The 27,408-nt window shown below is 37.4% G+C and overlaps 3 protein-coding genes across 5 annotated transcripts; 1 reads left to right on the forward strand and 2 right to left on the reverse strand.

Moving 5' to 3' along the window:
• Nucleotides 1-109: 109 nt before the first annotated feature.
• Nucleotides 110-13,720, reverse strand: dnajc4 (DnaJ (Hsp40) homolog, subfamily C, member 4). Its single transcript, XM_077531710.1, has 8 exons — nt 13,605-13,720; nt 13,131-13,205; nt 12,681-12,814; nt 12,251-12,341; nt 10,889-11,073; nt 8,920-9,093; nt 7,040-7,126; nt 110-5,845 (listed from the first exon to the last, which is right to left on the reverse strand). Exons 3-8 carry the CDS (start codon nt 12,773-12,775, stop codon nt 5,752-5,754), a joined length of 726 nt encoding a protein of 241 aa, XP_077387836.1. The 5' UTR covers nt 12,776-12,814; nt 13,131-13,205; nt 13,605-13,720; the 3' UTR covers nt 110-5,751.
• A 648-nt stretch (nt 13,721-14,368) lies between these two features.
• Nucleotides 14,369-19,345, forward strand: nudt22 (nudix (nucleoside diphosphate linked moiety X)-type motif 22). 3 transcript variants are annotated; one of them, XM_077531709.1, is made up of 7 exons: nt 14,377-14,827; nt 15,350-15,464; nt 16,759-17,206; nt 17,295-17,408; nt 18,704-18,801; nt 18,961-19,054; nt 19,144-19,345. In XM_077531709.1, exons 2-7 carry the CDS (start codon nt 15,376-15,378, stop codon nt 19,246-19,248), a joined length of 948 nt encoding a protein of 315 aa, XP_077387835.1. In that variant the 5' UTR covers nt 14,377-14,827; nt 15,350-15,375; the 3' UTR covers nt 19,249-19,345. The 3 variants fall into 3 exon arrangements, with proteins under 3 accessions (XP_077387834.1, XP_077387833.1, XP_077387835.1); XM_077531708.1 differs by having other exon boundaries at nt 14,369-14,823; nt 15,347-15,464; nt 18,704-19,054; XM_077531707.1 differs by having other exon boundaries at nt 14,370-14,827; nt 18,704-19,054.
• Nucleotides 18,313-26,733, reverse strand: LOC144025540 (heterogeneous nuclear ribonucleoprotein U-like protein 1). The gene is made up of 12 exons (XM_077531705.1): nt 26,417-26,733; nt 25,785-26,097; nt 25,589-25,662; nt 25,270-25,512; nt 24,999-25,111; nt 23,857-24,123; nt 22,877-22,999; nt 22,663-22,764; nt 21,541-21,709; nt 21,234-21,464; nt 19,562-19,593; nt 18,313-19,488 (listed from the first exon to the last, which is right to left on the reverse strand). The coding sequence occupies exons 1-12, from the start codon at nt 26,589-26,591 to the stop codon at nt 19,432-19,434; spliced, it is 1,899 nt and encodes a 632-aa protein (XP_077387831.1). The 5' UTR covers nt 26,592-26,733; the 3' UTR covers nt 18,313-19,431.
• Nucleotides 26,734-27,408: the final 675 nt, after the last annotated feature.

A 27,408-nucleotide genomic window follows, 5' to 3' on the forward strand; every position in this document is an offset into this window, starting at 1 on the left:
TTTTCCCCCCCGCTTTAACTTGAGAGCAAGAATTTGACATACAGTGAAGTCAACTCACTTTGGAACAAGCAGCAGTTTAAAAATTAAATATTAAAAAAAAAAGTCTTGGTGCTGTTTATGCCACTCTCAGTTGAAGTTTACTAAACAGAAAACAAAGACAATTGCATGATATGTAAAACCACATAACTCTTTGCCTTGGCTGTTTAGCATAATGCTAACACATAATGCAAAACGCCATAGATGGGCTAATGAATAGCATCAAAAATCGTAGCATTATAATAACCCTTCATGAAAAAACATATTTGAGCACAGAAAACATATTTATAGGTATAAATTAAATTATTTATGTTCTGTGAAAAAAAAAAATAATTTACTGAGTCACTGAGTAGTGGTGAAAATCTTCCTTTTGTGTCTTCATGACTGTATTATACTGCCCCTGGTGGCCAAGTCGGCACACGCACAATGAATTTTACTCTCTCAGGCTACCAGTGTATTTGTCAAGCTGTTTTTTGTTTTTTTGTTTTTTTTACCCCCAATGTGGATACAATTGCTAGAGCCTGTTTTGAAAACATACAAATAAAGTTTCATGTGATTGATATAAACCCTCGAAATTGTCTCATTTATCCCAAGAAAATTGACCTTACATTTCAACTGACCTTAAACACTAGAGATGAATGCCATCAAGTAACCCTTTCATTATGGACAAATGCGATTACGTTTGAGGCCACTTGAGGTCAGCAAAGACAAATTTGACCTATGAAAAGACATTACTTGGCCAAATTACATAATGAGACATAAAAATGTCAGCTCTAGCCCTCTGGCGGCTTCGCACTGCAATACCAGAGCCATGCACCCAATAAAAGGCTTTATTGGACATGATTCACAAACAGATTAATGGCGCGATTTATAGAGTAGAGGCATAATCGGCCTGGCGTTCATTTGTTTAGTGTCAAATAAAAATATCAAGCGCAAGAATCCAAAAGGTATTAATGAAGAGAAAGCAGCTGGCTTTATGGCTCGCTAAGGAGCTTTCGATTTCATGCTCGGCTGCGACCTTAATAAAACCCAACCATCCATTTTATAGAGCGCTTGTACTCATTAAGATGCCAGTGAGCTTTGTGGCGAGAGGCGGCGCACACCTTCGACTGATCGCCAGCCAATCGCAGGGCAAGTTTAGAAAAACAATCACACACTATATGATGGATAATTCATAGTCTTCAATGAGGCTAACATTCATGTTTTGGGAATATAAGGAGGAAGCCAGGAGGAGCCCGAGTAAACTCAGATTCAAACCCAGAACTGCTCGACTGTGAGGCAGATGTGGAAACCACTATGACACCATGCTGCCCCTGAATAAACCAAGTTTCTCAGTCATGATGGCATAGAGCAGGGGTCAGCAACCCTTCCTGTCAAAAGAGCCGTTTTAGGCCAGATAAATACATAAAAAAAAAAACATGCCTGGAGCTGCATAACATTGTGATGAAGGAAACAGTGTGTTAGTTTCATGTACTGAGGGCCCAAGAGCTACCGGTAATTAGAGCGGCACCATAGCGTAAAAATATGCATCCAATTTGTAGAGATTCGTTTTCTTCTACCTTTTGTCTTCCACTTTTGGATTTTAATTTATTATTTTTTTAATTTTCTTGCTTTGTTTTCCATACATTTTTAGATTTTCTGCTTTTTGATAAATTTTTGAAAGTTTTTGGCAATTTTCAGGAGTTCTTATTTTATTTATAGACATTTTATGGTTACTTTTTGAAATTTTTTTTAAAGCAATTTTCTGACTTTTTTTGGGGGGCAATTTTGTGGACATTTTATGGTCATTTTCAGGATTTCTTCTTTTGTTTTTTGACATTTTATAGTCACTTTTTAAATGTTTTGTTTCCTGCCTTTTTTTTTTTAAATGTAATTGACATTTTTTTTTGACAATTTCATGTACATTTGTACAATTTACTATTTTGCCAATTTATTGTTTTTCCTTTTTTTCCCCCTCTCTTTTGAACATTTTATGGCCAGTTTTTCAACATTTTTTAGGTAATTTTAAAAACTACCTTTCATCTCTCTTTTGCTGACAACTTAAAAAATTGCACTCTGACGTTATCTACATTATTAATTCATTTAAAGGATATTCCATCCATCCATCCATCCATCCATCCATTTTCTAAACTGCTTACTCCTCACAAGGGAGGTGCTGGAGCCTATCCCAGCCGGCTTCAGGCAGTAGGCGGGGTACACGCTGAACTGGTTGCCAGCCAATTGAAGGGCACATAGAGACAAACAACCATAACAGAAAAATATGCAGCATCCACTATGGAGAGATTCGTTTTCTTTTTATTTATTTATTTATTTTTATTTTCATACTTTATTTTTCATACATTTTTAGATTATTATTATTATTATTTTTTGCCTTTTGACAACTTTCTGACTTTTTTTTTTTGGCAATTTTATGGACATATGGTAATTTTCAGGATTTATGCTTTTGTTTTCAACATTTTATGGTTACATTTGAACATTTTTTTTAAAAGCAAATTTGTGACTTTTTTTGTCGATTTTGTGGACATTTTATGGGAATTTTCAGGATTTCTTATTTTATTTTTGGACATTTTATGGTTATTTTTTGAATTTTTTTTAAAGCAGTTTTCTGACTTTTTTTGGCCAATTTTGTGGACATTCGATGGCCATTTTCAGGATTTCTTATTTTGTTTTGGACTTTTTATAGTCTCTTTTGAAATGTCTTCTCTCCTGCCCCATTTTAATTTTTTTTTAATTTAATTGTCTGACATTTTTGGCAATTCCATGTACATCTTTTGGCAATTTTGTATTTGTCCTCTTCCTTTTTGTACATTTGATGGTCACTTTTTCGACATTTTTTTTTTTTTATAGGTAATTTTAAAAAGTACCGTTCATCTCTTTTTCTGACAACTTAAAAATTGGACTCTGATCTACATTATTAATTCATTGAAAGGATACTTTATCTAAAACAAAAAATATTTAGTTATATAATAATAATTTCTTCTAATTTTTGAGTGATCCACAGGAGAGGGACTAAAGAGCCACATATGGGTCCAGAGGCCACAGTTTGCAGACCCCTGGCGTAGAGGAATGTGTGGCACTGAAGCATGATTTGACACCCTTCAATGACAAGTAACCGTGTGCGCGTGCGTGTGCGTGTTGTAGTGGAGTCGCCATCATGGTGGTATGTTTGGGTTATCACATCACACATGAGGGTAGTCGAGAGTGTGCGTGTGCGTGCGCTGTGCGGAGGATAGAACATTATCTTGCACGTCTCAGCTCGGGGCCGGCTGGTGACAAGACAAGACAAGACAAGTTTGAGGTGTCACAATGCATAACAAAATATTAGTTTCAAAGTCACTATTTTGCTTGAAACGTTTATTTTCACTACGGTTCGAAGAAACGACGGTTTGAATCCGAACTTTCTAAAATTCTGTTCAAACCATCATGTCATCAACCGGGTAGTTTTGCTAGTTAGCTGCATTGATATTGCCCAAAACGGCAAGAGATTGATGAAGATTGACGGTAGATGATTCTGTTTATTAATTTATATTCCACAACATTGATCAGAATGCTGTCACTATCGAGTATTTTTTTTTTTAAGAATCAATCTATTGTTATTCAATAGATTAATGGACTAATTTGAATTTGGCATTAACGTTATTTACAAAAGCACCCCCCACCTCTGATTACTGTTTATTAACCAGTGATTGGTATTTATTTTGTACCTCATATTCATATCGTGATTAAAAAGGGGGATTGATGTACTATATTACTGGTTTGGCCATTGTTTTCCAAAGTAAAACAGATGTTTGCAAGTGTCTTATTTTGATTAAAAACAGAAGATAATCAGTCTTCTTTTATGAAGGACTACAGATATCAGTAAACAATTACTGTCGATATACCGAAATCAGAGGATTTGGGCGGTTTTACTGGATTTTGACTGATTTACAAGGCCCACAGAATACTGTGTTCTATTGATATAAAAACATGCAACCTACCAAAAGAAAGATCAGCAAAAAAATGTATATTTCTATCTGTTTCAGTTTTGCAGGAATTAGCATTAGAATTAGTGCTGTCAAACGATCAAAATTTTTAATCTGATTAATCACACTTTTTAATTTTGATTAATCACGATTAATCAGCTAAATGACTTGCGTATTCGCGTAATATAAAATAAATACAAAATACCGTAATATTTTGACATTAATGCATTTTATTATCTGACTGTCATTTGCAAACATTGATTAAATGCATGTACGCAATTGCATGCATGCGTGTATTGCTTAAAACGTAACAGCATCATATCAATTGGGTGAAATTCAGCAATTATTAATTAATTAAATGCAAATTACTTTTGTTTTATCTAAAGTCCCGTCGGGGTGTTTTTGAAAGCGAAATTTACCACCGAGCAAATCAACTGGAGTCACCCCGCTCATTTTGGAACAACAGGCATAGGAAATGCTGTGCATTGACCTAATCACTGACCTGCGCAGCCTTCAATGTAACCATCCGCGGTTACGTTCAAGGGTCAAGTGTGGTCCAAAAAAATAGTGCGATTAATCTGCGTTAATACGTGATTAATAATGTGACATTTTTCTGTGATTGATTAATCTATTAACGCTTTAACTTTGACAGCCCTAATTAGAATATAGCAAAATTTCATCATTATTCACATTATTTTAACTGTGTGGAAAAGAGCCTTTTGCAACATGGCCCTGGTTGATCTCGTATACTCTGCTGCCACCCATTGGCCATTTTTGTAATAACTACCATTGCTTCAACCGTTCTCTGCAGTTCAGAGGCTGCATCAAAGCCTTCTGTTTGCTCGAGCATATAAACCCCCCTCAAAAAACGTAGAAATATGTCTTTGGGACACCGGTAATATTTAAAATAGAATGTATTTATACATTTTTTGGGAGCAAATTAGTTAATAAAAGGCTCCAAACTATTACCTGCTGAATAAAATAGTTGTCAATTAATTTGATAGTCGATTAATTTTGACAGCTCAATATTCATGCATGGGGGGTGGAATGGTGGGCAACGTGCCCTTTGACAATCCCTGTTCCAAAAATGATTCAAAAAGCAGTTACCCATTTGGGAGTCCATGCGTGTCCGGATCCATTCACCAAAAATAATAAACCTCGTTTCATCTCATTCTGAGAGCGTGAAAATGGACTCGAAACTCGTGGGCTGCACATTTGATTTGTAGCACCAAATGCCGCGCAGGAGCGGACCCCGTGTGGTTTCACAAAGACACTAGCAGCGTTTCTTCTTATGTCGCGAATGGCAGGGACATCTCATGCCCTTTGATTGTCCTTTACGGCAGCAAGCATGAGACGTCCCTGCGGTTCGCCACGTTACAAGAACAAACTCCACAGAAGTTCCTCTCTTTCTTCTGAGAGGCGAGAAGGATTCAAACTCGCATCACGCCACACGCGCGCGGGAATGGAGAGTAATCCAAATGATACAGTCTGTGGCTACAATAAAGGCCAAATGACGTGTGTTGAACTGGACGTAACCAGTTTAATGATGCTCGTGACAATAGTCGGACTATTTTTCCACTTTGTCTCGTGATATTTCTTCCGTTTTTTTGCTTGGAGTATTTGTCGAGCGCCGGCGTCAATGATAAAAATCAGTCCACGCCCCTCATTACGAGGAAAAGAAGAAGAAGAAGAAGAAAAAAAGAAGGCCAAACTTCAAAGTCTAAAAACCAAACTCCCAGCCGAGTGACATCTCCTACTTCTCTCCGCCGTTGTGCGTTTTATGTTTCTCCAAAAACTCTGCGTGTTTCTGACGAAGGATTTCTGTCTGTTTCTTAAAACCGTTGACCCTGGGGGGGGAAGGAACAAAAATGAATTAGAGCCAATCCAATTCTACAGATTAAGGTTTTAATAATTCATTCTGTGACTTCCTAGCTTTCCCCAATTGAAATGAATGGAAATACCATTCATCTGCTTCATGCTTCAGCCGGTCCCAAATAACAACTACAATGCTTGTCCGTTTGTTTTTAGTTTAAATTTTTTTTTTTTTTTGCAGTAATTACAAAATCATACAGTTTGTCCCCAATTTTTTTGCTTGCTTTTTCTTATGCCTGGCAGTATAATACAGACATATGGATGGACTGTGCATAGAGCCGGTCTGAGATAAAGAATATGTGCCTGTGAATATTTTTACATTACCTGTCGACATGTGTTGCTGCTATTACTATTGTTTAAAGGTTGTTTAACTCATTCACTCGCAGTCATTTTCCCAGAAAGGCTGTTTTACTGTATTTGGACTGATTTTGCAAGGCCCACAGAATATCGTGTTCTACTGCTATAAAAACATGGGACCTACCAAAAGAAAGATTAAAGTCTCTTCTTTCATCAGGGGAAAAAAAGTATATTTCTATCTTTTTCTGTATCTGTTTCTATCTGTTTCCGTTTTGCAGCAATTAGTATCATTATTCACTAATACAGAATTGTGAGTAAATGAGCTTTTTCCCCCCCCCAAAACGGCCATGGTTGATCTCCTTTGCTCTGCTGCCACCTGCTGGCCGTTTGTGTAATAACTACCATTTCTTCAACAGGTCTCTGCAGTTGAGAGTCTGCATCAAAGACTTTTGTATGCTCTAGTATTAAAAAACAAACATATAAAAGTACATCTTTGGGACACTTAAAACATTTAAAATAGAACATATTTATACGTTTTTGGGAGCAAATGAGTGACAACAATCCGTCGATGGTGGTCCCCATTATGTGTTAGCATTTAGCTAGCTGACTTTCAGACAAGGCTATGCACATGTAACACACAACTCGCATACATAAACTGTGGGCTTCTTATTTGCTTAGCAAATGTGCCACATACATGTTGTTACATGTGCCACATACACGGATCCTCAATAATTCATGAAAAAGTAATTTGTGGGTGATTACCCCCCTTCTATCAACCCCCACCCCTCCTCATATTCAGGTGCAAGCACAACACTATAGCAGACCCGGAAAGCGAAAAAGCTCAAATCAGTTTAAAGGAAGGCGTCACCAACCTGGCCATCTCTTTGGATTTGTTGTACAATTCCGTGATGACTCGATCCTTCTCGTCCATGTAGTTGTTGTGCATCTTTTCCAGCTTCCTGCAACGGTTCGTTCAAGTCAAGCTGACGCGCTTGAAAAATATCAAAGATCAGCGGAACCTCTAATGCTACAAAAGCCAGGACATTCTGGAAAATGCCTATGTCATCGAGAGGCTGACTTTTCTGAAAATTGTTGGAAACGTCTGGGATCATCGAAGCCGTGGTTGTCAAACTTGTTTACTGCAAACTACACAGTAGCTATGGTAACCATGGGGAGGCTGCTTAGTTTAGTTTTTAACTTCATGGTTCGTTTTACATTAAGGGAACACAATGCAAACCAAACAGGAACAGATTGAATGGCATTTAAAATGAAACACCAATAAATAGTTTGAATCTTTTCTTTATCGGAAATTCGTGCATCAATAGTTTGTCTCCTTTTTGGCAAGTGAACGATGCAGACAAGCGCAACAGTAGCAAGTGTGGTTTGCTGTACTGTGCTTGTTCATTATTTCATTTTGTGCTGTCACTATCAAATATTTTTAGAATCAATTAATCTATCGATTATCGACTACTAGGACTCACTTTAATTTTGCATTCAAGTGTATTACAAAAACACTTTTTCCCTGATTACTGTTTCTTAACCAGTGATTGGTGTTTATTTTGTACTTCGTATTTAAAAAAAAAAAAAAAAAAAAAAGGTGGATTGATGTTGTTCAGTTACCGGTTCTGTGGTTGTTTTTCAAAATAAAAACTGATGTTTGCAAATGTCTTATTTTGATTAAACTAGGGCTGTCAAAGTTAAAGCGTTAATAGATTAATTAATCAGAGAAAAATGTCGCATTAATCACTTATTAACGCATATTAATCACACTATATTTTTTTGACCACACTTGAGCCTTGAACGTAACCGCGGATGGTCACATTGAAGGCTGCGCAGGTCAGTGATGAGGTCAATGCACGGCATTTCATACGCCTGTTGTTCCACAATGAGCGTGGTAACGAGGTGGGTGTGCTCGGTGCTAAATTTCGGTACCCAATTGATATGATGCTGTTATGTTTTGAGCAATACACGCATGCATGCAATTGCGTACATGCATTTAATCAATGTTTGCAAATGACATTCATATCATAAAATGAGTTGTCAAAATATTACCGTATTTTGTATTTATTTTATATTACGCAAGTAATTTAGCTGATTAATCGTGATTAATCAAAATTAAAAAGTATGATTAATCAGATAAAAAAAAATTATCGTTTGACAGTACTCATTAAACACAATCGATTAATAAACTAATCTGATTCATTTGAATTTTGCATTGAAGTGTATTACAAAAGTATTTTTTTCCTGAGTACTGTTCATTCACCAGTGATTGGTGTTTATTTCGTACTTCGTATTCATAGAGTGGTTTAAAAAAAATAAAAAATAAAAAGGGGGGGGGTTGATATTGTACTATGTTAACGGTTTCGTCATTGTTTTCCAAAGTAAAAAGAGATGTTTGCTAAATGTCTTATTTGGATTAAACACCGAAGATAATCAGTCTTCTTTTACGTAGGACTAGAGAAATCAGTGAACCATTACTGTTGATATGCTGAAATCAGAGGACTTGGACCATTTTAAATTTAAAAATGACTCCAAACGATTACTTGATTATTAAAATTGTTTTCAATCAATTTGATAATTGACTACTTGTAAATTAATCGATTCATTTTGACAACTCTAATTTCATTGTTCTTTTAAGAACATTTTTTTCTATCTAGCTTTGAAACATTTTGATACGCAGGGTCAGATTTGACACCTGTGATCTAAGCGGACAGCCCATGAATAGACATGAGAGACATGAGGGAGTTTTTACCGGAAGACAAGAAAATGCACGCCGATGCCGAGCATCATGGCGAGGAAGCAGTAGCCCGACAAGTGCAAGTTTCTCTGGCTGCGCCGCCTCTCCTCTTCCTCAGTGAGCGTTTCCTGGCTGCGGTACTGATAGATTTGCTCCCAGTAACGCACGTTGTCCTGCGCTGTCGCGCCGCTGAGGGGAAAAAGGTAAACAAAAGGAGGATGAGCATTGTGATGACACACGCTTGTTTGGAATTGTGAATACAAAATCGGGGCGTAACGGTTCCAGTCTGTTGAGTTTACAGTCAGAACGCTGAGTCATGCAGTTAAGTATGTTGTTGACGGATTCGGGGTGTGTGTGAGGGGGGGGGAATCTGATTGCAACATGTGAGAGAAAAAGAGCATCACGTAATATTTACAAAAAAAAAAAAAGACCCAATTTTAACCTGAGAAAGAATATTTAATATTATTGGAAGCTATTTTAACATGAAGTACAGTTTAAACTAGGGGCGTCAAAATTAGTGCATTAATTTAAAGTTTTTTTTAAAGCCATCAATCTTTTTTAACGCACGATTAATGACCGCCACTTACTTGGAAAGCCTGTACTGGGGGAATTCCAGTCACAACGCAGCAGACAACATTTAGCAGGAATAGATGTAATAATAATTCGTATATCTGTGGAGACTGGAGTCCCATTTTATTTTACAATTTAAAAATGTGCAGAATTTCACAAATTACTTCATGTTAAAAATTAGACATCTCTTAATCAAGGTTATTTTAGTCAACTAAAACTAATGGAAAAACTAAAACTAAAATTCCAAAAAATAATTTTGGTCACAAAATAAAATAAAAACGAAAATGCTTTTAAAAAAAACAAAACTAACTGAAACTACATTTTATGTTTACAAAACTAACTATAATTATAGCAAATATGTCCTTTGTTTTCGTCTTTAGTAATTAATTTAATGCATGAGATTTTGGGGATGATATTAAATGTGATTTTAAGTAGATTTATTTTGATATTAACCGGAACAAGGACGATTAAAAATGTGTCACACAGAAGTGACGTAATCTAGCAGCAGCCAAAAGAAAAGCACCTTCAGATTACGTCGCTCCCATGGTGTTTTTTTGAATATTGTGCACAAGTAATACACAGTTAAAAAAATAATAATAATTATATATATATATATATATATATATATATATATATATATATATATATATATGAATTAATACAAACTAACAAAACCACCCTGAAAACTAATTAAAACCAATACAAACTAAACTAATTTAAAAAATAATAATAATCAAAACAAAATAAAAACTAACTAAAATGAAAAATTCAAAAATTATAATAAATATGATTTTAATATGATATATGCTCTTAATATGAAAAGAAAAATGCACAGAGCTGTCACCAACCTCTTACAAATGCAATTATGCCATCTAGTGGCAGAATAACACACATAACCACACTTTTTACAGTACGGTACATCTTTTAAATTTTAACTCAGTTTTATGAATTATGAAATTATTGTATTAATGACTAAACGATGCACCCATATGTCTATAAATTTAACATTTATCCCACTTTTATGTTAACAAGAGTATAAAAACTTAGAAAAAAAAAATATTGTCCTTTTTATTGTACATTTAGAACAGTTAAATTTCAGAATAATGGGGTCCTTGAAAAAACAATGCTTGTGTCCAAATTCACAAGGCTGGGTCCTCCGAAGTTCGAATTTGTCGGCTGCATGACGTCACTCCCGGCACGACTCGACAGCACGCACGGACTTACATATGAATGGATTGTCAATGTTGCTTGTCGGTAGTGCATTGACTGACACTCCATTCATGTGTAAATCTGTGTGTGTTGTCGAGTCGCGCCGGGAGTGACGTCATGCATGCAGCCGACAAATTTGCCCTTCGGAGGACCCGGCCTTGTGAATTTGGACACAGGCAATGAGTAACAAACAAAATGGCGTCACCTGGTTCCATAGCTGGTGTGACTGGAGGCCGACGTGAAGGCCTGGCCTCCTCCGTGAGAGGAAGTTCTGCTTTTGAAATCATACTCCTTCCTGCTGCGCTGCTTGCTCAGCACGCGATACGCCTCGTTCAGCTCCACAAACTGGCTGTGCAGCGCCGGGTTGGACGGGTCACTGTCCGGGTGCAGCTGCACATGATCAAAGGGGTCAGTAAACATTCTAGAAATATGGATGGCATACATCAAGCATTTGGGCTTTTGGTGGCTGAGAAACAATCTCCGTGACGTTAAGAGTAACACTGCCATCTTGTGGTGTGGTGAAAATCTGTCATGATAACTAATATTTAAGATATTTATAGATATTTAAAATGTTAAAAAGTGTTATATTTTCAGGATTAAAGTGCTGACTCGAAGAGAATAAATTTAGATTTTTTTAAAAGAAAAAAACATGTATTTTCAAGATTAGTCATAATTTGAAGAGAATAAATTCGGTATTAAAAAGGATGTTTTTCAAGATTAAATTTATATACTGTACTTTCTAGTTGAATATTATTTATAAAGTTGTAATGTTAGTCAATGAAAGCAAAATATTTTGAAAGAATGTGATATTTTTTATATAAAGTAAAATATTTTCAAGACTAAAGTTATCATTTTAAAGTTATATTCCTTGAGAAAAGATGGAAATTTCAAGTAAAAAGTCCGATAGTTTCACAATTAAAGGGATACTTGACTCATTGAACAATTTTCAGCAGTGAAAAGTTCATATTTTGCCCAGAATGAATTTGATAACGTCATTATTTTTTTTACAATTAATAGCTATTTTTTTTCTACTTGCTGTCGACTGATGATGACATCACCTGTGCTGAGGAAGTAGGTAACGACCAATCATGGCTCAGTTTGCTGACCAACCCCACAAAACAGGTGAGCAATGATTGGTCGTTACCTACTTCCTCAGCACTGGTGATGTCATCATCAGTCGACAGCAAGTAGAAAAAAATACTTTTTAAAGGTATTAATTGTACATGAAAAATAATGAAGTTACCACATTAATTATAGACAAAATATTAACATTCTACTGTTAATTGTTCAAGTCAAGTATCCCTTTAGAGTATTTCATGAGAATAAAGTTGCAATATTCTGTGAAAAAACATTTTCAAAACTAAAGTTGGTATATCATGAGATCATATTTCATTGAGTCCCCCCCCCCCCCCAGATATATGACGTTGCATATTTTTAACATTCAAGTTATAATTTTCCATGGACGAAGTCGTAACACTTCATGAAAAAAAAGATGGATGTCACATAATTATCAAGAGAAAATACATAACTTCTTTCTCGAAAAATGTGTTAAAAACAACATGATTACCTTTTTAGATTTGTCAAAAAATGCATTTTTGATTTCCTCCAAGGTTGCATCAGATTGGACTCCCAGCAGGTCATAGTAGTTGGAACCTTTTCTAATACGCCAAAATAACACAAAGCACAGACAACACAATATATATATATATATATATATATATATATATATATATATATATATATATATATATATATATATATATATATATATATATATATATATATAATATATATAACACACAGTTGATCAACATCAATGATTTTGGGTTAATAAAACATACAGTATGTTTGCTGTTGGGCAATGGGCAGCATGGCGGACTCTCAGTTAGCACAACAGTCAGTCAACATGTTCTCCCCATTCCAACTTTTGCCTTTGCGTGTAACAAAGTGCACATTGAGCAAAAAGGTGAAACAAGTGTGTATTATGCATGGATTACCTTTGCACAGCACTCAAGCATAAGAGACGGAGTCCACTCTTGCAGCACCAAAAGCAACACTGCCGGCAGAGACGCAGCTGCGCCTCCAGCTGCATGGCCAAAGACGGTGGCCACGGTGACACCACACAGTGTTCCTTTGCAGACAGACATGTGTTAACTCCTCCACTGCTCACATCAAGTACGATGGTATGGAACTATCATAAAAAAACATGTTTGAAAACACTTATCTGTAGATATTACCAATATACTGTCTATGCATTCACTGACCAAAACTTTAAGCATAACGACAACAGGATATTTTAATGCAGTGATTTATTTATTTATTTATTTATTTTTTAAATTTATTTATTTATTTATTTTCAGTCCAGAGCAGCATATTCGTTCAGTGTATGTTGTACAGTTCAGTTCCATTAATTATTATTATTATTTTTTAAATTCAATATACATTACCTTGTTTGGCTACATGAGAAAAGTACACACTGGATGACGTCAGCAACTGTCCCTCATCGGGGTTCGCCTCCCCGCCTGGGAGACCATGTAAATTTATGTGAGTGAGTGAAACAAAACAAAACAAACAAACAAACAAACAAAACCTGTTCCTCATCTGATGACGTCTGAGGACCACAACATTGGCGTGAAGTCAAGTTAGCAACTGTTTAGCAACATACAATAAAGATATTTGATTGTTGATACATTGTGGATCTTTTACTCCCATCTTATTACCACTACATTTTGCATCTCCCCACTCACTAGCTAGTTAGCATTAGCTGCAAGGGTTCGCTCACCCTTCTTGTGCTATTTAAAACATGCTAACATTAAGTAACATCCGACACTGACAGGCCAACGTGCGTCGTGAGTAAATGGATTAGGAATTTTCGTCGGAGTCTTAATAAATGCCACAAATAAAGCAGAAAACTGACATACCAGTATGACTGAGGTTGACAGTGTTCTGTTTTGATTGAGTTGCGTAAACTCAAAGTCAGGCGTTTCAAAACACCGGAACACGAATAACCGTACTTTCACATTAAAAGACAATTTACGTACCCAGCTCGGGAACTCAAAAGTTTACATATTAAAAATCGTCACATCCTCGTAATCAGAACAAGTCATATTATTATTATTATTATTATTATTATTATTATTATTATTTGGTTCATGTAGCCACACCAAGATTTGTAGATATTTTTTAAATGTGATGGCAAAAACCTAATTTAGCCAAAGAACATAAGTGACAATTTGGCAAATTTAATATTTTTTCACAAATAAATTTGGGACAGTCCACACGTGTGGGTGTCATTTTAATTTAAAGTGTTGATAATGGCCTGCTCTCTTTGAAGATGCAATATTAATGATTGAACAAACTGTGCAGACGCCTGTCATATCGTATGTTAATCTTTTTTTTTTTTTTTAATCACTCACACAAGCTTACTTCATGTAAGCCACACATGGGCCTCCCAGGCAGAGGATCGAACCCCTGCCAACTGGCCCCAAACGCAAGTGACGGTTCCACTCCACCACCTGGAGCCCATATCATAGGTAAATCCGTACCTCGGCATAAGCGTAAATGACGTAGCGGATGCCATGGCAGCGCTGCCTTCATACGGTATCAAAATTATGGTGAACACCACTGTCAAGTAGAAAATTGCACGTGAACGCCCCCCTCATGTCGTATTTTCCACTGGACGACTGGAAATTTATTTTGATACCCGAGTTTCCGAGTTAAGAGAACTATTCAAGTTTCAACATGCCGGAGATTCGTGAATGACAAGAAATATTAGCCTTTATAAGGACATTGCCGTCCGCTGCTTTACAACTCATTATTTGCCGCAATTGTTCGGTTTGACGAGTAAAGACGACGTCAGCTGCCCTATATATTTTGTTGCTACAACAAAAGCACACTGTCGTAATTAGGAGTGTCCGAGTAGTAAAGTCCAACTTTCCCATAGAACTTGAAGGCATGGTAACAGCGGAAGTGAAGTGGCTGCAGCACAAGCACACAAACGTATATTGAGGTCAGTTAAGCCTGCAGCCTCGGACATCACTGACATGTAATGGAAAAGCAGAAGTGACAGCGGCTGCCTCGACACATACCGCTGAATGCGTTAACCTTTCCCGATTATCGGACGTTGCAAATGTGATTTAGGTAAGTGAACTATCTGCAATTTAAATCCACCAAATGATAATTTGGCATGCAGGCTACACATTTTTTTTTAAAATCTAGTATTTTAGCTCGTTTATAATCTGAACCTTTGTCGATGTTTTTGTTGCTGGTGCGGATATATTTAGTTTGTAGGCTAGTTTGACTAAGGTCCCTCATTAAAGGTTAATGGCCCTGGACGATGTGTTATAAAACATGGTAAATAACCATAAATGTGCTCTTTGTACTAATCTAACCAGGCAGCACATCATGCCTTTTTGTTTTGCTGAATGTTAACCTGTCAAATTCTCCAACCAAGTGCCACAGAGCTAGCACCAACATTATGTAAATAAATATAACGTGTAACAAAGTCATTGAAGATTAGACACTATTCTACTTAGCTAGCCACACGACATGTTCGCTCTATGGCATAGCGCAGTGATGAATCAACTACCTCAGTGCTCCAATGACGACAGAGTATGAGTACTACTTGCCCATCCCTATTAAAAAATAAATGACTGTCTTTCAGGAGAAAAAAAAGTGGACAAGAACAGCTGCATGATGGACCCTGAGGTTTCGTTGTTACTGCACTGTGCAACCTGGCGGGGACTGCGACAGTCCCATGTGCAGGTAGAGGTGTCTGAAAGGTAAGGTCACCAATCACGGCTTCATCGAGGTCACAAGTGACATAGGAGAAAAAAAAAGAAGATTGTTGCTAAAATACTGTATAACTACAGACGCATCTATGACAGTACAGGGTTTTGCTTTGACCAACCAAGATAAAAAACATTTTCATCTAATTTCATTTTTAGTTAACTTTCTAAGGGATCCTGAACCTGCTGGAACCTTCTGAACCTTTTCTATTTGTTTGGCATTAAAACAAATACATGTGAACGTTTTAAGATTTAATTTTTGAGTTATGGTATTTACTTCTTTAAGTGTCCATTTAACTTTTTAAGACGTACTGATAATCTTGGGAGCTCCCTGAACATTTTTTTTATTTATTATTTTTTTTTTAGGATTTTAAAATGAAGTACACAGTGTTCCCTCGTTTTCCGCTGGGGTTAGGTTCCAAAAAATACCCGCAATAAATGAAATCCGCGAAGTAGTTAGCTTTATGTTTTACAACGTTTTAAGGCTCTAAAATCCCCGACCGCACAATTTACACTTTTCTCATTGAGGCATTTACATGTTCTCACATTTCACATTAAAATGGGTATATTACTGTAAAAAAAATGTGCAAAATTGCACTTGAAAAAAAATCCGCGATACAGCGAGACCGCGAAAAGTGAACCGCGAGGGAAGACTGTATATTGTTAAAAAAAAAATTATTTGTGTATATATATATATATATATATATATATATATATATATATGTATATGTGTGTGTGTATGTGTGTGTGTATATGTATATGTGTGTATATATATGTATATGTGTGTATATATATGTGTGTATATATATGTGTATATATATATATATATATATATGTGTATGTGTATATATATATATATATATATGTATGTGTATATATATATGTATGTGTATATATATATATATATATATATATATAAAAATTAAAACACATATATAAATATAGAAAAAAATAATAAATTAAAAAGTCTAAAAATTGTTCACGAAGCATTGATGCTTTAAGACAACAAAGTGCAAAGTTGCAACAAAGTCAAGATGGACATTTGTATTTTAAAAAATTTTGACGCCAATGTCCACCCCCCCCCCCTTTTTTTTTTTTTTTTCTGAAAAAATGAATATCTGCTTTAAATATTGGTTATCTGCCACCTTGACTACTCATAATTGGTATCTGCCCTGCAAAAAACATATCTCTAGGATACAGAAATGTTATTATTCATGGAATAAATTTAGGTTGTAAAGGTAGGATGTGGTCTTACAAAAAAACAAAAAAACGACTGGTTATCCTGAAGGTATAACCGTCAGACGGACGCCGCTCTCCAACGTCACATCGAGGAGGTGTGGACGGCGCGGGCGTCCAAGGAGCCGTGGCTTTTCGACGGCGCCAAATTCCGCCTGCACTCCTTCCAAGCCGCGCTGCCTGCAGCTCAACGCTCATCATCATTCCAAAACGGGGACTCGACGACAAATCGTCACGCGAGCGCACCGCTGCTCACTCTGAGGGTCGGCCTCACCTCCTACAAGGACTACCTGGGCACCAACTGGTCATTGCGGGCGGCGGAGCTCCGCAGACGCGGCGAAGCCGAGTTGGGCAGCAGCCAGGCGCTGCTAGCTCAACCTTTGGGAGTGGGCGGCGTCGTGTGCACGGGCGACGGGCAGGTGGTGTTCATCAGGCGGAGCCAGGAGGTGGCTGAGGCAGGCGGGAAGCTGGATCTTCCCGGCGGGCACCCGGAACCCAAGGTGAGCGATTTCCACTGGAACAAGTCAAATCTAGCCGAGATTTATTATATTCATGTGCAATCATGTTTCTCCACCTCGTCGTCTTCAGGTGGTGTGTGAGCGTCTCGGCGGGGCGAAGGTCGACGTGAACCTGCTGGAGAAGAGGCCAGAGGCAGTCGTCGCCGAGCTTTTCTCATCTATTTGCGCTGAGGTTAGAGACGAGGTGGGTCTTTTTTTCCAGTCCATGTGTAAAGTAAACATGCGTGAAATACTGTAATGCATTAAGTCATACCACACAAATTGAGTAGCAACACAATAACGGCGCACTTTCAGTATTTACAAACATTGTATCCTCACAAGAGGGCTCCTTATCGGCGGTTTGTATCTGTGCGCCTGAACACGCACTCGATACATTGATATAAGGCTGCAAATATTTTGCAAGTCAACATGAGAAAAAAACGAAAGCGAGCTGGCGGGGTCTGGTGATAGTTTTCGACAAGATGCACTTTGACTGCCCATTTATTTGTTCAATTTCTGAATAAAGTTTCATGTATTAAAGAAGATCATCCTTACACACGTACAGGGCTGGACTGGCCATCCGGCATACAGGGCAGATGCCCGGTGGACCGGCCTAATTTGGGGCCGATGCAGTGCTCTTTATTTATTATTTTCCTACATTTTACCGCAAGAGACTGGCCCACAATGTAGAAGGACCAGTCCGTTAATCCATTTCGAATATAGATAGCAAACTGGAAGTTCACCAATAATCATCAGTGGCAGAACTAAATGTCAGGGAAGAGTCAAAAATTTTTGTCAGTCCAGCCCTGCACACGTATTGACAGAATATTTTCTAGAGCTGTCAAAATTGATCGAGTAATCGATTATCAAATTAATCAACAACTATTTTAATAACCGAGTAATTGTTTTTCTTTATTTAAAATTGTCCAAATCCTGGATTTCGTCATATCATTTATAATTTGTTCACTAATTTCTGTAGTCTTTCATGAAAGAAGACGGATTATCTTCTGTTTCATCAAAATAAGACATTTGCTGAACCACTATACAAATACTAAGTATGAAATAAACCCCAATAAATGGTTTAATAAACAGTAATCAGAGAGAAATGCTCATGTAATACACTTTAATACAAAATTAAAATGAATATGATTAGTCAATTAATCATTTCAATAATCAATTTCTAAAAATATTTGATAGTGACAGCACGAACATTTTCCCATTTACTTTTGCATTATCTTTGAAGAAAAAACATTTATATTATTTCTATGGAAGCTGATCTGAATGAATGCTGGGATAAATTATGAAGGTAAAAATGTGGTATCAGGAAAAAATAAAGCAAATCCCAGAAGTGAGGAGACTACCTGGTTAATATGTTTTTGAATGTTATTGCCATTTTGTGAATTAAAGGGACAATTCTTAAAATGGGAGCTTTCATTGATACTTGCCTTTTGCTGTCACCTTCTCTTTAATTTGTTTTACTACTAAGCAATTTGCCTCCAGGTTAACATTCCCTTGAGTTCTCTCGGCGAGCCGCTGCTGATGGGCGTGGCCTTAAATCACACCAGTGCAGGACGACCAAGTGCTGAGTTCTACATCAGGTATGCTCTCACCTGTATGCCTTCCTTTTCCCACGTTTCCTTGATCAGTCGTACTCTCCACATACAAAACGAACGACCAACTTCCCAGTCTTCGCTCCCCTCTCGAGCAACATGTTGTCCTGAGATGTCGTATCATAAGTGTCACTTTTGTGTCCTGAGTTGTTCGTTGTCGTCGGACGAAGTCCGAGAGTTGTACTGGAAAGGGGGAGCGGAGGCCAACGAGTCTACAGACATCGTGTTCCTCAGCCGAGCGGTGAGAAATTCTCTTAAAAAAAAAAAAAAAGAAAAAGAAAAAAAAAAAGCTAAAAGTGCATATTGAATACGTTTTCAAAATTCCATCAGGAGACGTTGCAGCTGGACCGAAGAAGCCCTCTGTGGTTGGAGTTGTGTCCTTCCGCCAAGGGAGCCGTGATGCTTTTCCAGACGGTGAAACCTGAACACTCCTGATTGATTTCAACTTGGAGCTTATTTTACGAGCTCAAACTTTAACTATGATTCAGCACTTTAATATTTCTGCAATAAAAATCCACTTTTATAAAAATGGCAGTTTTGTCGTGAAATATTCCAACACTGATCCGGTGTGATTGTCAAAAGCTGCCATTCGCGTTCCGTTCCATATCCGTTTCCTGGTCAGCAGCCCTCATAGCCACCTAAGTAGTACGCGGCTTGGTCGTAAGGCACATTCCACTGTGAAACACAAGACAACAAACTCCATCGGATGCTCTCAAATCTGGTGGTGCTAAAATTCAGCTGTACTTACATGCTGGCTCCAACACTGCATGTTATTCCAGCCTGAAGGAAGAGGCAAAAACGTCATTTTACAACATGGACAAAAGTACGTGGGGATTACAACTACAGGAAGTGACCCTTCTTCCCCCTTTGCACCTATAATGAAGTTAAGTTTTGCTTCTTATTTGCTTCAATTTATTTATTTATTTTTTAATTATTTTTGCTGTACAAAAGTTTGGCTTCACAATTTTTATTTTCATTATTTTTTTTAATGCATGTTCAAAATAAAAAAAAACAAAAAAAAACAAAAAACGCCTTCTCAAAAAAATAAAAGACCCTTCTTCCTCTTTGCACTTATAATGAAGTTTTGCTTTATTTTTTATTTATTTTTTGCTGTATACAAATTTGGCCTCACAATTTTTATTGTCATTATTTTTATTGTAATACATGTTCAAAATACAAATTTAATAAAAAAAAATGACTATTCTCAAATGTCTTCAATGAAGAATTATGATTTATCTTAAGGCCTAAGTAATACATTTTTTTTAACTTTAGGATTCTGAATTTAACCAATTTTAAGCACTTAAGCGAGTACTCTCTGTCAGAAGTGGTGTATAAATAGAATTTACAAGTGGTGCCTTGAATAAATGTGTTCTGTTACATCTTTCGCCCAATGAAATAAATAGAAATGTCACTAATTTGTTTTAAGCTACACATTTTGCGCCTTCTGGTGTGCACTTTGATGACCAGGGCGCAGTATAATACAACAATATGGATGGACAGGAAGAAAATGCCCATAACTGCTTGGTACGCTGCAGTAATTCAGTCTATTTTTCCACAGAGGATAAAGAATCTAGGCTGAAACCTCCTATGTCCCAAGTTGACTAATTTCTCTTTTTTTTTTTTTTTTTTTTTTTTTTTTTAACCTTAAATGGCCTTAAATTATACACAGATTTTTGCTATTTGCGAGACGGCCTGCCCCCAATCCGCCGCGAATATCAGGAGTCCACTCTATTGTCCGTCTGTTTGCGTTTAAATATTCATTGTCTGAACCAGTGTTTATTTTGACAAGAAATTTTAATTTAGTTTTATAGTCTTTTGACTAAAATTAATTAAAAGTTTTAGCCATAATTTAGTCATCTGATTGTATTTTAGTTTTAATCAAAATTTAGACTAAATTGACAGTTGTCTATTTTCCTTCAGCATACATTTCAATTTTTATACAAAAAATTATAATTTATAATACGCCTATTTGTAACTGTAGGTTAACACGCAAGCAAGACATTTAATACAACAGTGTGTCTTCATTAATTGTTTCAATGAAACATGTTTAACTGACAATAATATAACTTAGTTTTCACGTGAATAATTGCTTGAGATTAATTTTACAGCTGCACTGAGTGGTTCTTTTCTTCAATCTGCGTTTCATTCCCGCTGATTGGATTGTGTGATTTTTTATTTTTTTTTATTTTTTTTTTCCGTTTTAGACATTGACGGAATTGTCAGTCAATTTTAGTTTAGTGTCCCAATGAATGGCTTCTATTTCAGTTTTTGTTGAAATTTTCCTCTAAAAATTTTTCATCGACAAAATTAGCACTAGTCTGAACTGCCACGACGTGACTTTTTTTTTTTTTTACCCAATCTATACTATTTTGCATTGTTCGTTTCCATAAGCTAGCAGACTTTCCTAAGATATTACGTACTGTTCAACCCGTTTCGACGGATCCAGTATGGTGGCAGAAAAGACCCACGCGGGTGCGGCCTTTTCTTCAGCGGATACTTGTTCGGTTTCGCCGGTCTGCTAACGGGCGGCAGCAGCCGCCGAGCCTCGTCTTTGTACTCGCGCAGCAGCGCCTGCGCTGCTTCCTGCTCCAGCTCCACATAGCGCAACTCGTCCGAGGTGTCGGCGAGCTGCTCAGGAAGGCTACAGCTGACTGGAAGGGATGATCGAGCGAGGTCGCGTGTCAAGAAGAGCCGTTTTGGGCAAAATCGCCGACAATGGAGGCCCACCTTGGAGTTTGAGCAGGGCGGTCTCGGGGATGTTCTCGCCGTCTTTTTGGATCTCCGACAGTCGTCTCTTCCACTCGTCCACTGAGGGGAAAAGGACCACTGCCACGCGCCGCCCGAAGCCGCAAAATAGTTGCAGCTTGCAACGCCGCGCAGAGAAGAGAGTGTTGCACTGCAAAAAAAAAGGAAAAAAAAAAAAAAAGAATGAAAGTGTTTTCCATCCATCCATTTTCTTGACCGCTTACTCCTCACAAGGGCCGCGGGGGTTGCTGGAGCCCATCCTAGCTGGCTTCAGGCAGTAGGAGGGGTACACCCTGACCTGGTTGCCAGCCAATCGCAGGATAATAGTGTTGTGATAGTCCAAAAAGAATATAAAGGATATTACTAATATTATTGTGATGGTAAAATGGAAAACTACTACAGAATCTGAAATACATGAAGAGCTCACCATCAAAGACACAATGGAGGAAACAAAACTTAAAAGTGAGAGTAGTCCAATTTCAATATAGCACAAAAAAAAAGTTGCCGAAAGGTATTACAAAAAATATAAATAATGCATTCATAAAAAGCTTTTTAAATGGCAAAACTAAGAAACGTATACATTGGTTGAAATCTCAAATAAAACAAAGAAAATGAAAAAAAAATGTTCAAATCTTTAAGTCGATAAATAGTACATGAAAGAAATGTAAAGCAATAAATTAACCGTGGCTACTGACAGTATAGAAAAACAAAAATGTAAATAATATGATTTCCTTCATTTGGATATACTGTACTAAATTGAATAGCATGTATTCATTGGCAAAAATGAATATGACTTCACTAAAAACATTTTTTTACTTTACTTTTTTAGGGTAAAAACAGTTGAACACATTAGCTGAATGCATTCTCTGCGAAAAAAAATAGTAAAACTTTCATAAAAAAATTGGCTACAGTAGATTAATTTCAAATAAAATTATCTTAAAGCTTTGCTAAATATATACACTATATCTGAAGACATATTCTAACATTCTAGAATTATTATCCAGAAGAAAATTAGTTTTCTCAGTCCTTGTGTATAAGTAGATTAGCTGAGCCATATTTTCTGGCATTCAATCCGTGTACGTCTGCCAGTATGTGAAATCTTACCTGGTCCAGGATGTAGTTGCCTGGCGTTTGAGCGGCCATTTTGATTAACTCGGTCACACACTGGGCGGCCTGCTGCAGCCGGCGCTCCTTCGCTCCCCCGCTCTTAAAAAACAAACAAACAAAAAAAAAACACCACCACAATCAAGCACACACGTTTGAGTCACTCGGGTGAGACGGTCGATTAGTTGTGTCCCGTGATTGCTTCTTGGCCGACCATCATGCATGAGAGTAGCTCCTCGGTGCCCAGCAGCTTGTAGTTTTTCTCCGGATGTTGATGGATGTGAGCTTTGGCCCAGTGGCTCTTACCGGAACCAGGAAGACCCACCATCAACAGCATCTACACACAAACACACACAGAGATTGCAATACAGTAAATTCAAAGGCTGCCGGGAATAGTGAAATAAAAATTGATTTTAAATAATTGCCTATACTACTAATGGCTGAAAACAAAATATGATCGCAAAATAAACAAATTTCAAAACTTCTTTCAACAGTAATGCAACATATAACCTGTACAACTCAATTAGAACTCAACTCAACAAAACTATTTATAAAGCACGTAAAAAATAAATAAATAAATCTGCTAAATAGAGGACGTAAAAATAAACACCTGTTGATCAGGAAAAGCCTACTTAAACATTTGGGTGTAAACACTTGCAAACATCAGTTGGTTTTTTTCCCTTTCTTGAAAAGATTTTTTTTTAAATTCAATTGACTTGTACAGGTGATAAGTCCCATTATTGTTGGGAAATCTTTGAAATGCCTCTTTTTCACATCACAAAATTCAAACGGGCTGTGTAGACTTTTTTTTTTTTTTAATGTATACACTACAAATGCATATACAAATACCATAATCCTACAGGAAATAAGCAACAAATTCGGCTGTGAGTAAATGAGGACACCCCTCCTCACCATGATGCCAAATCACTACTTTTATATAAGTCAGAGTTTTGGCTTGTCTCTCAAAAGTTTCTCCCCTCACTTTAACATTCATCCTTGGCTCCAAAATACCACAAGATGGCCGCAAGAAATACATTTTATATTACCACAATTATGTGAGTGTTTTCCAATTAATAATAAAGGTGAAAAATGTTTAAAATCTGTGAATGGCAAAAAGATGGCAGGACATCGTTAGTGTATTTTTGAATAGGGATTCGGAAGAAGCTTTGTAGCGTACCAGTGGCAGAAACTCACCTCACTGTGCGCTCTGGAGCTTGGCGCAGACACATTGCGACACCTTAGCGCAGCGGGGAGCAGCGCAAGCGGGGTGAAGCCCGGAGGAGCGGGGTACCAGGGGGGAGCGGTGGGGTCCAAGAGGAAGCGAACCGCGCAGCTCTTACAGAGCACGTGAGGGAACAGAGCGCGGCCCCCGAGCTCGGACGGTCCCAGGGAAAAGGCCACGCCCAGAAAACGGCCATTTTTGTGGAAGGACAACTGAACGCCGCCATCCGTGGAGAAAGACTGCGGGATGAGATCAGTCAGATTAGTGGAAAGTGTTGAAACTAAAAGCACATGCTAGGGCTAGGTCGATCATTTTTATGTACATCTATCGTTCCACAAAGCATCCAAACCCAAGACATAAACAACACAAAAAGCAAAACTTGATTTGAATAATGTCACTGTCATTTGAGAACAGTAAACGTTAACGCACACTAGCTCATATTTTACCTCGTCAGGTGTGGCGTCTCACCTTTTAAAAACTGCTAAAGATCTTAAAAATGGGAACCAATGTGCGTACCAAGAGAAATTTCAAGGACGACGTCACTCACCGCCAAGATTATTTTAGTTAACTAAACCTAACGAAAAAACTAAAACACAAAAAACTATTTCGTTCACGAAATAAAATAAAAACGAAAAAGCTTTTTAAAGAAACAAAAACTAACTGAAACTACATTTTAGGTTTACAAAACTAACTAAACTAACTATATTTAATAGCAAAAATGTCCTTAGTTTTAGTCTTTGGTAATTAATTTAATGCCTTTGGGGATGATATCAAATGATTTTAAGTACTTATTTTGATTTTAACGAGAAAGAGGACGTTTGAAAGTGTGTCACACAGAAGCGATGTCATCTAGCAGCAGCTAGTAAAAAAAAGCACCTTCAGATGATGTCGCTCCTATGGTGTTTTTAAATATTACGCACAAGTAATACACATTTTTTAAAACTAAAACTAATACTGAAACTTAGTAAAACTAAATTAAAACTAAGCATTTATTAAATAACTAAAACAGAACGACCATGAAAACCACTTAAAATTAACTAAAAAAAACAAAACTCAAAACAAAATAAAAACTAAGTAAAATGAAAAATTCCGAAAATATAATATGCCAGCTCACCGCATAACAGCCGATGATGTCTCCTTCACAAAATGGCTCCCCAAACTCTTCTTCTCTCCCACATGTCACTTTCCTAGCACGTCCATCATAAGCGAAAGAAAACGCTTCTTCTCCTGATGGCAGGGGGGAAAAATGGATTGTTCAACAACTGGCATGTCATTTCCTCTCTGAACTATCATGTTAGTAACTTTTCTTAAGTCATAACAACCTGATAACTTTTCTACGGTAGTGCAGATTATTTTCTAGTACCAAACTGAGAGTAAAATCTTACCCAGCAGTAGTGACGTCTGGCCTAAGGACCAGCCTACCCGCATCCCGTAGTATTGGTCGCTTTGCGGGCTGCCCGGCTGAGAGCTGCACAATCTGTTCTCCAGCCTCACCTCGAAACCCACCCTGCCTTGTGACACGCCGTGGGTGAACCTGCATCCGCTCCACAGCAGCGGAAATCTGTCCCAGAATCGCGGCTGGCCGCAGGCACCGTCAGGCCCCACTTGGAAGTGCAGGTGGCTGTCGTCTAAGTGAAAACAGAATATGATAAATGCGGGAATCCTACCATAAAAACAGGTTGGAAAATGTGTTCAAATACTCACATGAATGCAATTTGAGAGTATCATCTTCCTCTTTTGCCTCATGTTCCTCCAGTGAAGCTTGTGGTAGTTTTGCTCTGTTGCACAATAGCAACATGTTTATTCACACTACCCTTACCAAAAGATATTTTCAGGAGTAAAAACCCAGAATCTCAGAACTACAAAACAGTCATACAGTGATACTTGTCCTCACTGTTACCTCTTATATCGTATCTCCTCCTTAAACTCATAAAACGCTCGCCCTCGCTCCTCCTCTGCTGTCGGTGGCTCCAGTTCGTTCTTGTCAGCTTGACATTCATCAGCATCGGGTAATGCACACCCCGGGATGCCTTCAGCCTCCGTCTGCGTGGCAGAGTCGGAGAATTCTCTGGTCTGGTTCACCGGTCCGTAAGGCAAGGAGACAGTGGCTGGCTCAGTGTGGGAAGAGGACAAATGTAGGGAAGAAGAGGAGGCCGCCACCATTTCTGGGGTCTCGGTGGTACCAGCTGGCACCGGTGGGGGAGAGGGTTCAACTGCAGGTAGAAGAGGAAGAAAACAAAATGGAGCCATTAAATTCACTCTATAATTTTACATACAATGTAATCCCATTCCATATATTCAAGAAATCACAATTATCACACAGTTTATTTATTCATTTTAACCTCAGGCCAAATTGCGTATACTATCTGGTGTAAGAGATAAGTACTGACTCAACTGACTTGCCACTTTGAGAATTGATTTTAGACCACAGTAAAAAAAAATTAACTGATGCATCGAGATTTCAGTATTGATCAACACATAACTACACTAAAATCCATGTGACAAAGTAATTAGGTAGAAGAAGAGAATTACCCTGTTGTTGAACGTCCTGTTCGTGTATGTTGTTCACTCTTTGGCCACCGCCATCCAGTAAAGACCACAAACGTTCCACAAGCTCTATCTTCAGCCCTCGGCTATCCAAACCGGCTTGGTTAAGCCTCGAGCGCAGCTCGGCCACTTTAAGCTTCTTAATATCCGATAATTTCATCGTTACTGGTACAAAAAATAGAGGTGCAAATCGATCGTTTTCGTGTTATTTTTGTGGTTAAAAACTGTGGAACATTGGCAACTTCACACCAAAACAAAGGTTCAATATGGAGCCCTGGCACCTGATTGGCTGACACGAGCCTTTACTTACTCGTCTTTCCTGTCCCGCAGCTTTAACACGTTTGAAAAGAGTGCTGCCATCATACGACGATAAAAGTAATTACATGTCAATCAAAAGTTGATTAAAAATCGTTGAAGGCTTCTAACACAAGGTTTTTGATATTTAAAGATTTTATTAGCCGAATTTCACATACATGGCAACATTGCTTATTTTATTAATTGTAAATATGAAAAAACAACAACAACAGGATATCCTGAAAGAAGAGCTCCATGTTATTTTTTTCTGATTGCTTTTTATTCAGTACTGTATGCTTACTCTGCTATACTTATTCTTACTGCTGTTCTCTTAAAATGGTGACTTTTGTTCTTTATAATAACCTAGAATCGATATTCTGGTTTATTGATGTAATTAGAAGTGGTCTTTAGTAGCATATGCTGAGATGGTTACTCTAAAAAGGTATATAGAGGACAAGATCAGTCAATTTGAGCAGTTTTTTTTTTTCCTCTACAAAAAAACAAGTCCAGACACATTTATCTGAAAATTCTTTATTTGACAGTAACATTGCAAAAAACGGGACAAATTTGACAATTATGGAACACAAACAAGTACAAGAGGTAGAAAGCACATCATTGGTTATCATTTACCAAGTTACAAAGTACAAATATTGGCTAACTGCCATCATCGCTTTCTTCAGATT

Source organism: Festucalex cinctus, chromosome 9, assembly GCF_051991245.1.
Source record: "Festucalex cinctus isolate MCC-2025b chromosome 9, RoL_Fcin_1.0, whole genome shotgun sequence".
In the NCBI taxonomy this organism is placed as follows: domain Eukaryota; kingdom Metazoa; phylum Chordata; class Actinopteri; order Syngnathiformes; family Syngnathidae; genus Festucalex; species Festucalex cinctus.

Excerpts from the sequence above, each read along its gene's own strand:
- LOC144025540 (XM_077531705.1), bottom strand. The coding sequence starts at position 26,591 with ATGAAATTATCGGATATTAAGAAGCTTAAAGTGGCCGAGCTGCGCTCG. Across the intron at positions 26,098-26,416 it reads ACAGGACGTTCAACAACAGG|TTGAACCCTCTCCCCCACCG; the intron begins GTAATTCTCTTC and ends TTCTACCTGCAG. Across the intron at positions 23,000-23,856 it reads GCTCCAGAGCGCACAGTGAG|ATGCTGTTGATGGTGGGTCT; the intron begins GTGAGTTTCTGC and ends GTTTGTGTGTAG.
- dnajc4 (XM_077531710.1), bottom strand. The coding sequence starts at position 12,775 with ATGCAGCTGGAGGCGCAGCTGCGTCTCTGCCGGCAGTGTTGCTTTTGG. Across the intron at positions 12,342-12,680 it reads TGCTTGAGTGCTGTGCAAAG|AAAAGGTTCCAACTACTATG; the intron begins GTAATCCATGCA and ends TTGGCGTATTAG. Across the intron at positions 7,127-8,919 it reads GTGCATTTTCTTGTCTTCCG|GAAGCTGGAAAAGATGCACA; the intron begins GTAAAAACTCCC and ends GAACCGTTGCAG.
- nudt22 (XM_077531708.1), top strand. The coding sequence starts at position 15,376 with ATGATGGACCCTGAGGTTTCGTTGTTACTGCACTGTGCAACCTGGCGG. Across the intron at positions 17,409-18,703 it reads GCGCTGAGGTTAGAGACGAG|GTTAACATTCCCTTGAGTTC; the intron begins GTGGGTCTTTTT and ends ATTTGCCTCCAG. Across the intron at positions 19,055-19,143 it reads TCGTGTTCCTCAGCCGAGCG|GAGACGTTGCAGCTGGACCG; the intron begins GTGAGAAATTCT and ends AAATTCCATCAG.